Below are 16,663 nucleotides of genomic sequence, written 5' to 3' on the forward strand. Positions count from 1 at the left end.
TGGTAGCTGAACTGCGATTTAAATTGAATATTACCTAAGCATGGCGACTACACGCGATTTCGACGCGTTCAAAAAGAGGTCTTGAAGAACAGCTCCAAATTTGATACCAGAGGGCAACGGAGTGCAACAACAGCATAGTTGCTCATTGACGGACAGACTTATCAGACTAGTTGAGAGTCAACTTCGTCTGCGAAGCGGAAACGATTGAATAATGAGTCAAACACCAAGTCTGAAACGAAAACAGCAGACGATATCTAGCTTCTTCACCAAAACTGTACCCAGTCCGTCGTCTGGTGGGAGCACTGCCGAACAGAAGAACGGGAAAAGGGATACAAGCCACCAATCTACTCGAGAATTACCTGGCAGGTCAAAGTCGAAAGTTTCGCCAAAAGCAAAGAGCAATGGTACAAAGCAAGATGTCGAGGAAGACGAGGACGAGGATGAGGTCGTACTCCCGGTTAAAAAGCGGATAAGAAGCAGTGCATGGAAGGCCCCTGGGAATGAATCAGAGAAATCAATAACTGGAAAACATGGTACTGAAGAAGATGAAGAAGAAGAAGAGGCGGGTGAAGAGGGAGAAGAGCTCCGACCTTCAAGTCCTATACAAAACACGGAGCCTCAATCTTCTGCATCTCGAGCAGAGAGATTCCGGTTCCAGTCCTCGCCCGTGCAGCCCCCGACGGACGAACATATATCACCTGCAGAGCGCAAAAAGAAGGACCAATTGCATCAGAAATTCGTGCGTCGGCTGGGTGGGCCGGATTGTCTTCCAGCATTAAACTCCCATGATGGTGCCTCTGAAGTAGACCTAGTTGTTGAAGGTGCAGCGAGTGACGAGGAGGAAGAAGATAGCCCGCCTCCTGCTCCAAAGGGTAGAGCTGCGAAGAAAGCTGGAGGATCTAAGCTAACACCAATGGAGAGGCAAATAATGGAGATCAAGAACAAGCATCTCGACGCCGTGTTACTCATCCAGGTTGGGTACAAGTACCAGTTTTATGGCGAGGATGCGAGAATAGCAGCCAAGGTTCTCAGTATAGTGTGTATACCGGGGAAACTTAGGTTTGACGAGCGTTAGTTCCCTTGTTCTATATATACAATGAATATTATGGCTAACGGTACCTACAGACCCATCGGAAGCACATCTGACTCGTTTTGCATCCGCAAGTGTACCTATCCACCGTCTCCATGTACATGTCAAACGACTGGTGGCAGCTGGATATAAGGTCGGCGTTGTAAAGCAGCTGGAGACCGCTGCGCTAAAGGCTGCTGGAGATAACAGAAACGCACCATTCGTGCGGAAACTTACCAATATGTATACCAAGGCAACGTACATTGAAGACGATGCTGAGCTTGAACTATCTGGTGCTCTGGAACCGTCTACAGGCTACTTACTGTGTTTAACAGAGAGCGGTGCTAAAGGGCAAGGAGATGGCGAGAAAGTTCAAATCGGAATTGTTGCGGTTCAGCCAGCGACTGGGAACGTCATATATGACAGTTTTGAGGATGGGTTCATGAGGAGCGAGATTGAAACCAGACTGCTCCATATTGCTCCCTGCGAATTGCTCTTGGTTGGTGATCTGTCTGCTGCAACCAACAAACTTGTTCAGCATCTGGCCAAAGGTAGAATGACTACCTTTGGGGATAGTGTTCGAATTGAGCGGAGGGAGAAATCTAAGACTGCGGCAGCCGAAGCACATAGTCATATATCCAGCTTCTATGCCGGAAAGATGGCCGCTACTGGCTCACCAGAGGATACCAACGCGAGCAATCTGCTAGATCAGGTGCTCAAGCTACCTGACGACGTGACCATCTGCCTATCTGCCATGATTAAGCATTTGACAGAGTATGGGCTTGAACATGTTTTTGATTTGACGAAATACTTTCAGTCATTTTCTGCAAGATCTCATATGCTGCTTAACGGAAACACATTAACGAATCTAGAGATATACCAAAACCAGACAGACTACTCGTCAAAAGGTAGTTTATTTTGGAGCATGAACCGGACGCGGACGAAGTTTGGCCAACGCCTACTCCGGAGATGGGTTGGGAGACCATTGCTAGACAAAGCAAAGCTGGAGGAGCGCACAGAGGCTGTTACAGAACTGCTTGACTCGGACAAGTCTACTCTTACGTATAACCTAGGGGCTACCTTGTCGCAGGTCAGAGTAGACCTCGAAAAGGCTTTGATTCGGGTGTACTATGGGAAGGTAAGTGGGAAAATTGGCTTGTTTTGACATTCGTTGATATTCTAATAATTACTATTACTAGTGCTCTCGGCCGGAACTGTTGACGATGCTCAAAAGCATGCAGTCAATTGCTGCGAGCTTTGCCCATGTAAAGTCCCCGGCTGACTCTGCGTTTAAGTCTCCTATTCTAAGCGAATCAATTGCCATCCTGCCTACAATGCATGATGATGTTGTTTCATACTTGAATAAAATCAATGAAACAGCTGCAAAGAAGGATGACAAATATGACTTTTTCCGCGAGTCAGAGGAGTCAGAGGAGATCGGCGAACATCGTCTAATGATCGGAACGATCGAGTATGAGCTCAAAGACCATTTAAAGTCTATAGCCGAGACTCTAGGCAAAAAGAAAGTCCAGTATGTTTCAGTTGCAGGGATCGACTATTTAGTTGAAGTTGAGAACTCTCAAGGTGCTTTGAAGAAAGTACCAGCCTCCTGGCGGAAGATTAGTGGAACTAAAAAGGTATCACGCTTCCATACCCCTGAAGTCGTGAAGATGATGCGAGAAAGGGACCAACAAAAGGAGTCGTTGGCTGCTGCTTGTGACACAGCATTCTTGAAGCTGCTGTCGGATATTTCAACGAAGTACCAGCTATTTCGGGACTGTATCCAAGCGCTCGCGACAATTGACGCATTGCACTCGCTATCTGTGATTGCCGCACAGCCAGGCTATGTCAAGCCCAAATACACGGATGACACGATCATCAACATTACTCAAGGCCGCCATCCGATGGTTGAGAAGGTTCTGATTGATTCCTATGTGCCCAATGATACCCAGTTAAGCACGGATGAAACTAGGGCTTTACTGATTACCGGTCCCAATATGGGAGGAAAGTCTAGCTACGTCCGCCAGATAGCTTTAATCTGCATCATGGGTCAGATTGGCTCATACGTGCCGGCTGAATCCGCTACGTTAGGAATGCTTGACGCCGTGTACACTCGTATGGGGGCATTTGACAACATGCTTGCAGGTGAGTCTACTTTCATGGTCGAACTATCGGAAACGGCCGATATCTTGAAACAAGCTACGCCTCGTTCACTAGTGATACTCGACGAGCTAGGTCGTGGGACGTCTACACATGATGGTGTGGCTATAGCACAGGCAGTGCTTGACTACATGGTTCGCAACTTGAGAAGTTTGACCCTGTTCATCACACACTACCAGAACCTGAGTCGGCTTGCAAGTGCGTTTCCAGGCGGTGAATTACGCAATGTCCACATGAAGTTTACTGAAAGCGGAGATCATGGACAGGACATTACTTTCCTATATGAAATTGGTGAAGGAGTGGCTCACCGATCATATGGATTGAATGTTGCCAAGCTTGCAAATATTCCAGCTGGAATATTGGAGGTAGCTCAGGTCAAGTCCCAAGAGCTCGAGGCTAAAATCAGCAGAAAAAAGATGGGAGGCGTTCTCCGGGGTATGTTCCAGACCTTGTCTGATGAGAGCACAAGTGATAGTGCTGGAGAGCAAGTTGAACGCCTTCTCAATGATATTGAATTGTTGTAATATAGCGTTTGGGTGTGCTATCAGCTGTGATATAGATGTACCATATAAATGACATCCTTGGTTGATGCGAGGGTAATGCCTTAATTCGAGAAGTTCTTACCCGTTGAACTGTCGGGTATCAAAAAATACGAGAAAGTAACCATGGTCAATCGCACCCATAATATTTCATGGAATTGTCCGCCATGCATTCCGTGTCTTTTTTAACCTGATCTTTCAAATCGATGCGCGGTCCAACCAGAGAAGGAGAAAGTGAAAGCGAGGACGAAGGAGGAAGTTGTTTTGAATCTCTTGATCTCGTTTATTTTTGGGACATCAAAGGCTTCGAATTAAGAACCAGTAATAGTAACAGGAAATCGCGCCCAATGTAAACACCCCTCCGTTATCATGGCCACCACCAAACAACCCGCGTCTATCGGAGTCTGCGGGCTTCTCTTTCGGATTCAAGGAGACAGAGGATATCGTCGACACGGACTAAATGTGATATTTGTTAGTTATGGGACGCTTCAAATTGCAACCAGTTCCCCGTCATCTCCTTGAAAAAGGCAGATTGAGAGCTCTCTAAACCGAGATAGAACAGAGGCGCATACCTGGGCCCTTGACGTTTCGGATAATGCTTCGGTTGGAGTCATCCATGAATTCAACGCGGACCTGAGTGACACCTCCTCGGGAACCTATTCCAAGCAAAGAAAAAACGAAATCAGCATTTCATCCCTCAGCGACATATATCACTTTCTTCCCGTATATCATGCACAAGGATATCTTTCTGCGCCTCCTCTTCCCATATCCCTTGAGTCGATATTCCCCGTCTATGCTGGTGGGCTGAACGTACCAGTGCGACCGAGAACGGCGGTCACCTTAGCGTATTTGGCGGGAACTTTGCCAGCATCCATGTTGGGCGATTGCGGATGGAGAGATGATGGAGGGAGAGCTGGAGGACGTTGGCTTCGTTGCTGCGGTGGTTCGAGGTGGTCGAAGTTGAAGCAGGTCGAAGTTCGCGATAACACAAAAAAAGCTCGAAATTTTTGGTTGTTTGTGGGAAGCAGTTTCTGCCGACCCGCGGCCCGCCAGATCGGGCTTGGCGGTGAGCGTCGGCGGAAGGTTTACCCGGGAAACCACGCTAGCCTGATACGGACATTAGCCCTAAGCCCTAAGCCAGACCTTCAAAAGGGAAGGTCGACGTTGAGCTTCTCGACAGCAACAAGAAGATGAAGCCGACGATGGAGATGAAGGACGAAGTGGTTGCTGGTGATGTTTGGAGTTAAGATGCGTTGTCTGAGGAAGATCCTGCTACCAGCTGTTACCTGAGGCAGCCGGCGAGATGGAAAATTATCCATGATAGGAGTGACCGGTTGCGACGGACGGTAAGTTAGATCTGGACTAACCGTACTTCGTAGGACGTCCGATAACCATACCTTGCTCCCTTACTGAATCACGGCTAACGGCGCTGCTAGGACTGCCTACGGCACTTGTTAAGGCCTCTGTGTCCGTAATATACAGGCCTGAGAAGTTCTAACTCCTAAGAAGACCGGCAGGGTAATCACTTCTAGCCATGGAAATAAGTCTACCATGTTTACAGCCAGCCATCAGTGAAATCAATGCAGACTGCCTGAAATAACCCATGCACTTATTTTAAAGCTAACCGGGGCCCGGGAAGGATCCGGGGCATGCGTCTTGACTAACATAGATGCTCGACGGCTGTTTTCAAGGCCGTCATGGTGGTGTACATCGAGAGCGGTACTTCCCCAGGCGCATCGTTATCATTGCCCATGGTCAAGGGCACTCTGTCTGAAATAACTTCCCATTGGCAGGGAAGGACTCGTATGCCTGCATCAACTTATCTATCAGCGTTTGAATAAACGATATTATATTACCTTATATCTGGCGCAATATAGCCAGCCTCTACTACACCCTCACCCACAACCAGCGGAGCATCCGTAATAATGCAATCAAAGAGTAAAATCAACTAAGTTGGTTAGTTAGTTAAGTGGCGCAGAGAAGCTTTCCTGTCAAAAGGAGAGTCCTTTAACTGCTAGCTAAGAGGGAGTCTCCAGTCCACATGTCATTGGTGCTCCAGAAGTCCTTATCAGAGACGATCCGAACTTCTTCCCGGGCTCGCGATTGGCCCGAACTAGCAGACAAGCTATATATCACCATTGCAAAAAGACTCATTTTGCGACTTTAAAACTAAACTGCACATTATTCAGATATTGAACAGTTAACCAAGGGAGCCGGGGCCCTGTACTACATATCGTTTCGTTTACTGCTGCTTCTCCGCATCCTGGGGGGTTTGCTCGGTGAAGTTATATCAGCCGCCAGCTGTGCACCGTTGACTCACACCCCTCTCTGCTACGCTCGTCTCTCTCAAGACTCTGTTGGAAATGGATTTGGTAAACCAGTGAGCTATTCCTATTACTAGTTGCTATACGATGAATGGCCCTACAAATTGGCAGACGGGTGCGCTGACCCGGGAACAAAGTCTAGAAGGCCGGCTGCTGTTCGCAGTGCCCAAGAGCAAGTCCAGCCCCCTCCCCGCCCTATGGAAACACAAGGACAGCTACAATTAACACGATATACTCACTGTAGAGGGCCGTCTGCAGCAGGCTACAATCGATCTGCTGGACGGATCAGATATTCAATTCCGCAGAGAGCACCGTTTGGATATAGCTCTTGTCAAGAACCTTCCGGTGGCCCTTATCTTTTTGCCGGCAGCTGATATACCCACCTTCGTCGGTGAAGGTCGTGTCGATCTAGGCATTACTGGGCAAGACCAAGTGGCCGAGCATGATATCCGTCGGCCACCAGGCGAGCAGTCCGGGGTGGAGGAGATACTGGACCTTGGCTTTGGCGGATGCAAGCTACAGGTCCAAGTTCCAGAGAAAGGCCCCATAACTGACCCTAGGGAACTCATTGGAAAGAATGTCGTTACTAGCTTCACGGGCCTTGCAGAGTCCTACTTTGCCAAATTGGAGGGTGCGACTAGGAAAGCGGACGGAAGCTGGGATATACAGACTAAGATCAAGTATGTCGGCGGCAGTGTGGAGGCTGCTTGTGCTCTGGGAGTAGCTGATGGCATTGTTGATCTTGTCGGTATGTTTTCGTTCACTGTTCTAACCCCATATTGCTCATCTATCTAACTTGCAACTATAGAATCTGGCGAGACGATGAAAGCTGCTGGACTTCAGGCTATCGATACAGTGCTCTGCACTAATGCCGTCCTTGTCAAGTCCCGAAAGACCACCAACCCTCTAGTCGACCTCATAGTTCCAAGAATACGTGGTGTTATCAGTAAGTTTGTTTAGAATCTACTAAACTCAACAGTCCATACTAACAGTCCCTCTAGCTGCCAAGAAATATGTGCTTTGCCAGTATAACATTCCTCGTAACATCTTGTCCAATGCGTGTGCCATAACGCCTGGAAAACGGGCTCCTACCATTACTGCCCTGGAAGAGGAGGGCTGGGTTGCCGTCAGCGCCATGGTAGAAAAGAAGCAGATTGCTACCGTCATGGACGACCTATCGGCTGTTGGTGCGACTGATATCCTTGTTATAGGAATCGCAAATTCGAGAACGACCCCCTGAGATACTTCCATCCTTAGTCTTTAATGAACTAGTTTATGACAACCTTTACTGCTTGTTGTTCTATTAGCATATGCTTCTTGTCTGTTTCTTTCGGATCCCGAGGGATTCTGATATGAAATAACTGTAGAATTTGCCTTAGCTTCCAACAATTGCTCCCTAGGGAAACCGTTAGTCAATGACTATACAAGAATACAGTTTGCATTTCATCAAACACAAGATTATCAAAAAATATTAAGTAGACAAGGGGAATAGACAATAAAATGGTATATTCATATATAAAATTACATCAATGTCGTTCGGCCTCCGACGTCTCTTGCGCCTTCACCAGTAGGCATCTCCCCATTTCTGCCCACGATGAACTCGCGATATATACTTTCTAACCTCTTCCTTTCTACTGCACTAATGGAGCAGCGAGTGGTGGCAAGCGACCGCTCAATATGTGTCCATTCAATGCTGATCTCATCTGAGTCCTTATCATCATCGTCTAGTCCCGCATCGCCAGAAGCATTATTCGCATCGATCTTTGACGCTGGGTCCGATATAGGATTGCGTTGTGCCTGCTTTTGGCGTTGACGGGCTTTCTTAAGTTCTTCAATTTTAGCTGCAATGACAGCCGGCGGATCTAGAGCGGTATTTCTCACGCCCTTGGAGGTAGTGGCGAGAGTATGTTCTTTCGAATCGTATAGGAATTGAATGAAGGGTCTATTGGCTTGAGAGGATTTCGAGGACGTTTCACTGTTTTCGGCGGATGAAGATGATTTTGATTTCTTGGAGGACTTGGTTGTTTCTGGAGCTGGTGTTCGGTCTCCAAGAGCGTCATGGATAGCTTCGAGGTGGGCGTTATATACAACGGCCTGAAGGTCGGCACCAGAATATCCTTCTGTCCGGCCTGCAATTTCATACAACCGAGACATCACATCGTCACTGAGCTTTAGCTTTCCACTCAGAGCTTGGATGATATCAACGCGGTCGGCGTGGTTGGGCATATCGCATAACAAGGACTTATCAAGACGACCAGGCCGTAGCAAGGCAGGGTCAATCAAGTCTGGTCGAGAGGTCGCTGCCAGAACATACACCCCTGACAGGCCCTCGGCACCGTCCATCTGTGTCAAGAGCTGATTGACGACTCTATCTGTCACACCAGTGGAATCATGACCACGCTTCGGTGCAATACTGTCAAACTCGTCAAAGAAGAGAATGCAAGGCCGTGCAGCTTCGGCTCTCTCGAAAAGATCACGCACGCTCTTTTCACTGGCGCCGATATACTTGTTAAGGATCTCAGGGCCCTTCACACTGATAAAATTGAGGCCGCATTCTCCTGCAACGGCACTGGCAAGCAGCGTTTTACCACATCCAGGGAACCCGTAAAGTAAAAGTCCAGAACGGAGTCGGAGTGGGCATTGGGAGAAAATTGGGGCATACTTTGTGGGGTATTGTAGGGTCTCAAGCAGGGTGTTTCTTGTGCTATGCAAGCCACCGATTGCTGAGAAAGTGGTCGAAGAGGAGGTAAGAGTAACATTTCTAAGAGACGCAGGAGTGAATCCTTTCAATGCTCGGTCAAAGTCCTCTGTACCCAGAGTGATGACGCTTGAAGAGGATGTAGTATCTTGAACTGCGTTTATCAATGCCTCATTCCTGGCGCGGGATACCAGTAGTACTAAATCACCAGGCATATAGCCGTCTGTTTTGCCTGCTAGGTCAAGAAAATCAAGGTCTCTGCTCAAAACGAACCCATCAGAATGATCAGACGACCCTGGCCGTGATGTAGGATTTGATGGGTTGAGCCAGGAATCCTGGGATGAAGAGCTAGGGTTGCGAGCATGGCCGTTCACTTCTCCCTGTAAGCTAGAGGTTTTATCCTCCTTCGTCAGCTGTTCTAGAATCAATCTTCGCCCGTCTTTGTTGGGCGACTTTAAGCTGATGATTTCTCGAACAACATGGCCTCCGATTATAACGTTGTTTAAGGATTCTTTCGCCTGTGCAGTTGCCAGCAACACCACTGGCGAAGAAGCAGAGCAGAATTCCCGGACAGTAGAGCAGACAATCTCACTGATTTGGCGGCTTCTGCCGTTCTCGCCGCCGACTTGGAGTTCCGTCTCGACAGGGCATAGTTTGTCCAGATCGTCTAATATGACAACCGAGTTCCCACCAAGTCTCGCACACCAAGAAGCAGAAAGGAAAAGCCGCCGCAAGGTGTCTTTGATTGAGGAGATGCGGGTCTCATCATTGAGCAGCTTTCGACAGGGGAAGTATGTAACATTAAACAAGTAATCTTCTCGCAATTGGTGAGCAAGTAGATAGGCAAGAGATGTCTTGCCGGATCCAAGTCCACCAGTGAGAAGAATCGATGAAGACCGAGTGAGGTTTGACATGCAGTTTGTAATAACAGGTTTGATACCTACTAGCTTGGGGATCTCAGTAGGCAAAACTTCGTCTGCTGGTATAGGTTGGAATGAGAGGTCTGGCGGCTTGGGTATTGCTGCCTGCACTTCAATGGCGATTTTGCCTTCGGATCCAAGCATCCAGCCAAACGCTGGTTTAGCATCGGCCGAGTTTCCATCTACTGGAGGGTCAAACTTGACCATCCCCCCATCAAAATCTAGCGTTCTCATTTGATCGTCTAGCTTTGGGAGGAACATTCCGTCTGTAATTGGGCCGCTCAAAATGCCCTTATCAGACCCGGGACTCCCGTATACCATCTTCAAACGTTCAACAAAGGCATCCCGAGCGCTGGCTGAATCGCCACCGAACCTGAAGCTCTCTTTCTTTTTAGATAAATCTGTGCCAAAGGGAAACAGTTTGAGCGTTTTCACTGCTGATTTCTGAATTGGAGGTGGAGCAGCCTCTACGCGGACGATGCCGCCGACCATGCCGTCAAACTCTAAGGCAGAGCATAAGAGCGAAGACAAAGCGATATGCTCGGTATCAGGGCTCTCATCCCAAGGGAGAAGTCTGGCCACAAGTTTCCGTGAGATGCTTCCAGCTTCAGGCGAAATCAGCTCCTTCTGCTGAGCCTGTTGCTGTGGATCAACGGGTGCCTGTAGTGCAGCTGGTCGTACAATTGACACACAAGCCCAGGAAACCCCTCGTAGCTCGTTCTTTGACAAAACATCGCGGTCAATCCACACCTTTAGCCCTTCATCCTTCTCTGCCTCGGCATCCTCGTCAAACCAGCTGACGGCGGCTTTCCGGTCTACTGCCCGCAAGAAAAGTGCGCCTCGTGATGACGACTCTGACTGACTACTTCGGGGTCTCTGAACGCTGCTGACACTTCTTGCTCCCTGGCTTCTGCGGCCGGTGCTGGCAGTACTCCGATTTCCACTCTGAGATGACCTTCCAGTTTTCGGGCGGACCTTGGGTGCAACAATGACTTCTGCATCGGGTGAAATTTTTGCAAAAGGAGATGATGACGGAGCTGGTGGAGTCAGCGATGTGACGGTTATATTCGCGGTGGAAGTAGGTGACAGGTGTAAAGTGAGCGGATGCGTGTGCTCTGCTTGTCCGGCAGAGAGTGTATAAGCAGGGTTGGGAAGCGCCCTGATTTGAGAAAGGAGATTGAGTTCCAGGAAGTTGGCATGTAATTCGATGACTGGTGGACAAGAATGGTCAGTTTAATATACCCACATATTCCACATTCTAAATTACATACTCTCCCAGTCCGCTGGAGTCAATGGTTCGATGTTGACTGTATGGGCAATCGGCGGATCCAAGTGTAGAAGCACACCAACCTAAAGATTGACGTCAATGGAAACCCTTATATCACCAACAGTGAAAGGGAACACGGGATATCTGTATACCTTTTGTCCGTCACTCAAGCCCAGTACCCTTCCAAAGGTTGAATCGATTTCCAACACGGCCACATCCTGGTCCTTTGGCTGGCCCCTTGTGCCATTGATACCGTCCCGTGTCACAACTGGTGCCAGTTTCCTCTTGCTAGGCATACCCGTCCAACCAACATGCGTTGACCTCTGCACTGGCTGTCCATTCTTCCCAGGATCGGAGGCGGATGTAGGTTTCCCACGGTGCTGTAGCTCGACGATAACGTTTTGCGCAGGCTAATTCACAGCAATTAGCGATCCGTCGCAAGTCGTAGAATTCCATTTTACTTACGGTATTTGCATTGACAAGCAGCGAAACCAGCGGCGAGGGCAGGTTGACCAGGCAGCTCTTCAGGGGTACCAGGGCAACCTCCGCCAAAGTTGGGGTCCTCTTGCTGGGAGCCATAACTGTATATAGGAAACTAGAGGAAACAACGCAAAAGAACGAGACAACCTAGGCCAGTTAACGGACTGCGCACGAAGTTGGTATCATCAAACAGGCCAGAGACCGCAATGCATCCTTCTCCCTTCGTCTGCCAGTCTGTCAGCCCGCGTATTTGCTGTCTTTTGGCGCGACGGCGAGCTTTTGCGGCTTTCTCCAGCTTTCTTTTTTACTTTCTGAGCACGCGGGAAACCCGTGATCCCGAGCAAAAATAGATTTTCCGACTCCGACAAGCCGACGCTTCGGACCGAGCGTTTATCCACGCCGGCTGAGTCATTGGCTTGTTTGTCAGCGACGCTAAGCCTGGTTTGGATATATTAACGCGTCGCGTTTCTGGCTCGCGTTCCCGCGCGCTTAACTTTGAGTTTGTTTGAGTTTCGAACTTCGCGATTTCAAGCATCAAAAACCGCAAAGTCGCAAAGTCGTCGCTTGAAGGTTGCAGCCAGTCCAGCAATTGGCAGCGCACTCTCATTACGACTGGACGGGAATTTGGCTTGTTTTACTTTGACTGCACTCTCCCCTTCGGTATCCCTGCGCGAACTTCCCTATAGACAGCTGTCCTGAACGCGTGCGAAAATGGCGCTCTTCCCCCTCCGCCTCCAGATCAACTACGAGGAGGAAAAGAATGTGCTCAAAGAGTTTCTTCAAAACTTCAAGTCCAGCCAGTCCGCCTCGGAAGCATCTGCGACAGAAGCGATTTCAGGTCTCAACATTGATGAAGATGATCTTGACGCCCTGGATGAAATGGACGAGGACGGTGAAGAGAATGGGCAAACGACGAGAGAGCGACGTGAACCGAAGCTTAAATATATGGCGCTATTGCAAGAAATTGCTGACAGAACGAAGAATCACCTCGTCATAGAGTTGGACGACTTGGATAAAGTACAGTCAGCCCCCGGAGATGGCGTTTATACCCGTCGTTTGAGTGTTGGAAGGCTAATCGATGTGCCTTTACCAGTTCATGAAATCTGCACCCGAAGGGCCATATTCAGACCTTGCAGAACGAATTACGAATAATGCGAAGCGATACATCGATGTGATTTCGGAAGCAATTGATGACATAATGCCCAAGGAAAGCTCAGAAGTAACGTTAGTACAGACACCCTTATGGCGCTAGAGGCACATGAGCTCATATTGACTTATGCTTCTAGATTTAAAGACGATGTAATTGATATTATAGTTGCTCAGCGTGGACGACGGAACGAAACTCTGGACCTGAATTTAGAAGCGGACCCAGATGCCGACGTGCAGGCATCCACATTCCCGCCAGAGCTTACCAGGAGATACACACTTAACATCAAACCGATCACTCCCTCTGGATCAAGCAGTAACCCGAAAGCAAAGGCTTTTGCAGTCAGAGATGTTCGTGGAGCACAGCTTGGAAAATTAATCACAGTTCGTGGCATCACTACTAGAGTTTCCGATGTCAAACCCTCTGTCAAGATCAACGCATATACCTGTGACCGTTGTGGCTCTGAAGTATTTCAGCCGATCACCACCAAACAGTTTCTCCCACTAACGGAATGTCTGTCGGAAGAATGCAAAAAGAACAACAGCAAGGGCCAGCTTTTTCTTTCCACGCGAGCCTCAAAGTTTGTCCCGTTCCAGGAGGCCAAGATACAGGAGATGGCAGACCAAGTACCTATTGGACACATCCCTCGCACACTGACAGTACACCTGATGGGTAGCCTGGTCCGACAGTTGAGCCCAGGAGACAATGTTGATATTGCCGGAATTTTCCTTCCCACCCCTTACACAGGTTTCCGGGCCATCAAAGCCGGTCTTCTTACTGATACCTATCTCGAAGCCCAACATATTACACAACATAAAAAGGCCTACGACCATCTTGTCATGGACCCAGTAACCCTGAGAAAGATTACTAGACACGCGAGTTCGGGTAACATGTATGAGTACTTGTCACGTTCGATAGCTCCGGAAATTTATGGTCATCTCGACGTTAAGAAGGCCCTGTTACTTCTTCTAATCGGTGGCGTGACAAAGGAAATGGGAGACGGAATGCGGATTCGTGGTGACATAAATATCTGCCTGATGGGTGACCCTGGAGTTGCGAAATCCCAACTTTTGAAATATATCACCAAGGTAGCTCCTCGTGCAATTTACACCACTGGACGAGGAAGCAGTGGTGTTGGTCTGACAGCGGCAGTGATGCGTGACCCTGTCACAGATGAAATGGTTCTTGAGGGCGGCGCCCTTGTTCTCGCAGATAACGGTATTTGCTGCATCGATGAATTTGACAAGATGGATGACGGCGATAGAACTGCTATCCACGAAGTTATGGAACAACAAACGATCTCGATATCTAAAGCCGGAATCTCAACCACTCTCAACGCTCGCACCTCCATTCTTGCAGCTGCCAATCCGCTGTACGGACGGTATAATCCCCGAGTCTCGCCTGTTGAGAACATCAACCTCCCAGCCGCGCTTCTGTCTCGTTTTGATATTCTGTTCCTCATGCTCGACACCCCCTCTCGTGATGCTGACGAAGAACTTGCCAGCCATGTTGCCTATGTACATATGCACAACAAACACCCTGAGACCAGTGCTGATGAAGTAGTCTTCACTCCTGCTGAAGTACGACAGTACATTGCTAAAGCGCGAACATTCCGCCCCGTGGTACCGAAGAGTGTCTCGGAATATATGGTGGGTGCATATGTCCGTATGCGCAAACAGCAAAAGCAAGAAGAAGGAAGCAAAAAACAATTCACTCACGTTACGCCGCGAACCTTGCTGGGCGTCCTTCGCCTTTCTCAGGCTCTGGCCCGACTCCGATTCAGCGAGCGTGTTGTCACTGAGGATATCGATGAGGCCCTCCGACTGATCGAAGTTAGTAAATCCAGCTTACACCAGGACTCGCAAACTGGTATGGATCACAGCCCTACCAGCAAGATCTATAACCTCATTTGCGCTATGAGGGAGAGTGGTGCGGCTGCTATCGGTGACGAAGATGAAGGAACTCTCAGCATGAAGAGGATCCGGGAACGAGTGGTTGCGAAAGGATTCACAGATGACCAACTCAGCCAGGCAATTGATGAATATGCGGAACTTAGTGTAAGTGCAACATTTATCCTCCGGTTTTCGCTTGTTACCCTCATTAACTTGTATACTTCCTACAGGTCTGGCAAGTCAGTGGAAACGGCACTCGGCTTGTTTTCATTGAAGCTGGGGATGGCGATGCTATGGATTTGTAGGATTTCATAATAATTATAACGAATTTTCAAAACAATAGCGTACGGTTTGATAAATCTAGTCCTCTAATGAGCCCTAGCTTTCAATGCTTCTCAAGTGCGTCCTTGACTAAATTCCTTTCTTTCCGATGAAGCAGTAAAGAATAATGATTCTCTACAATGCGATGTCCAGGGATCAAGGGCCTTCTCTACCCAATACGGAGTATCCTACAGCAGCTTCTTGCATCGCGAGCTAATACCGATGTCTTACATGCATGCTATGCTGGCTACTCGTTTCCCCATTCCCCGTACTCCGTATACGAGCTTCCACGGAGCCAAAGAAGCCAAAGAAGCCGCTAGGCTGATCGCAGTTAAACATCCCAACACGCTTCTAAGCTGGACCCCTAGCGAGGGCTGAACATTTTGTCTATTCATAGCACTACCCGAAACATAACGCAGTTCTTATCACTACTCCGTACCTCATGGATATATCACAACAGGGAGCAGTGCTGGGAACAGGGTTGGTTACCCCGGAGTGTCGATGCACGCTAAGGCCAAACTAGTCCCGACTCTTCGCTTGCGATGACTTCATCGTCCCAACTTTCTTTTCACCTCGCCGGACAGGTAATACGCTCGAGCAAGCGAGATGTCTCAGCGCCATATGTTTTCCCAGCCATTATGGGCTCTGCCATACGAAACTCAGCGAATGAGGAGCGGGCGAGCTGGCAGGTTCGCCATTAGCATTTGGGTCAAACGAGAAAAGGCGTTTGCAGCGCTCGGGTCGGTGACCATTCAGATATCTGACTATGATGGCTGAGAAGAAGAAACCGAAGCTATAGTCGTATGATTCTAACTCTCCGGCCATGGTGACACAGCCAGCTAGACAGCGGACTGGATGTTATACGACGTTGTCGGTATACTTGACTCTCGCCTACGCAGCGCAGTGCAGCCAGATCCAAAGCTGTTGAACGTTTGCTGGCACCAATGGCGAACCGCTTGTAGTTGACAGGCTTGGGGTTCTAGATCGCTCAGATAAAGATATTCAATACCCATGTGGGCGCAAGGATGCTCCCTGGCATCGACTGTGCTTTAGGGATGAAACTGGATTTCTCACGTATCACAACCCCAGCGAGAATGTTGGCCTAGATGGAGGCTAAGACAAGTGATTTTAAGCCTCTTCATTCATCCATGGTCGAGATGCCCTCCAAATGCCAGAATAAGATGAATAACACGGTTTGGTCTTTGTTGATCATATCTATCCAATTTCTAGATTCGTTCGATGGTGATATCAGAATGGGCCTGATCTTCAGCAAGCCAAACTCTGGTTTGAGGGTGGTTTGCAGGATACCACGGTTGATGAAAGACGAGAGCTTTCGATTCTAATTCCAAGCCGGAAACCCTATCAACCATTCTTCTTTAAGGCAACGGCTTGACTAGACTCTTCGTGAGCTTGGCTAATGCTGTTTGTCTAGTGTTACTAATAATAGCTTTGCCAAAACATCGATGGATAATCTGACTGTTTACCGCTGTTAGGTCTCAGGCCTATGAAGGAGTGGTTCCTCTGCAGCTGCATCCTTTGCCAGCTCTCGCCATGCGAGATCACTTCCGTATCAGGAGTGAACGTGGTTCATATTTAGGTGTGCTTCTCTTTTTGCAGAGGCACAAAACGCTAGTTTATACGACCTACATAACTTCTTGGAGGAGGAAGGATTAGGCACCTTTGGGATATTGCCTCGCCATGCAGCCACTCAGGGAAGTAAAACCTACCAAGCTAGCCGGATATCTTCCACCCTCCCTTGGGCCCCGCAAGGTAGCATTGACTATGGGGCAAATGCCGGCTGCTGAAGTGAGACAGCTCCCAGGTTACCTCCCTAGGATCGCTTATG

General features: G+C 48.6%; 4 protein-coding genes across 4 annotated transcripts; 3 read left to right on the forward strand and 1 right to left on the reverse strand.

Annotated features, from left to right (window-relative positions):
* Nucleotides 1–211: 211 nt before the first annotated feature.
* ARB_02429 (uncharacterized protein) lies at nucleotides 212–3,753 on the forward strand (the record flags this gene model as incomplete). The annotated part of the gene is made up of 3 exons (XM_003011324.1): nucleotides 212–1,070; nucleotides 1,126–2,207; nucleotides 2,269–3,753. The coding sequence occupies 3 exons, from the start codon at nucleotides 212–214 to the stop codon at nucleotides 3,751–3,753; spliced, it is 3,426 nt and encodes a 1,141-aa protein (XP_003011370.1).
* Nucleotides 3,754–6,179: 2,426 nt separating this feature from the next.
* On the forward strand, nucleotides 6,180–7,332 carry ARB_02430 (uncharacterized protein; the record flags this gene model as incomplete). The annotated part of the gene is made up of 4 exons (XM_003011325.1): nucleotides 6,180–6,207; nucleotides 6,337–6,840; nucleotides 6,901–7,038; nucleotides 7,094–7,332. The coding sequence occupies 4 exons, from the start codon at nucleotides 6,180–6,182 to the stop codon at nucleotides 7,330–7,332; spliced, it is 909 nt and encodes a 302-aa protein (XP_003011371.1).
* Nucleotides 7,333–7,613: 281 nt separating this feature from the next.
* ARB_02431 (uncharacterized protein) lies at nucleotides 7,614–11,556 on the reverse strand (the record flags this gene model as incomplete). Its single annotated transcript, XM_003011326.1, has 4 exons — nucleotides 7,614–10,921; nucleotides 10,982–11,060; nucleotides 11,130–11,387; nucleotides 11,443–11,556. The coding sequence occupies 4 exons, from the start codon at nucleotides 11,554–11,556 to the stop codon at nucleotides 7,614–7,616; spliced, it is 3,759 nt and encodes a 1,252-aa protein (XP_003011372.1).
* A 612-nt stretch (nucleotides 11,557–12,168) lies between these two features.
* ARB_02432 (uncharacterized protein) lies at nucleotides 12,169–14,801 on the forward strand (the record flags this gene model as incomplete). Its single annotated transcript, XM_003011327.1, has 3 exons — nucleotides 12,169–12,511; nucleotides 12,692–14,661; nucleotides 14,727–14,801. The coding sequence occupies 3 exons, from the start codon at nucleotides 12,169–12,171 to the stop codon at nucleotides 14,799–14,801; spliced, it is 2,388 nt and encodes a 795-aa protein (XP_003011373.1).
* Nucleotides 14,802–16,663: the final 1,862 nt, after the last annotated feature.

The sequence above is a fragment of the Trichophyton benhamiae genome, assembly GCF_000151125.1.
Source record: "Trichophyton benhamiae CBS 112371 chromosome Unknown contig00294.0, whole genome shotgun sequence".
Classification (NCBI taxonomy): Eukaryota; Fungi; Ascomycota; class Eurotiomycetes; order Onygenales; family Arthrodermataceae; genus Trichophyton; species Trichophyton benhamiae.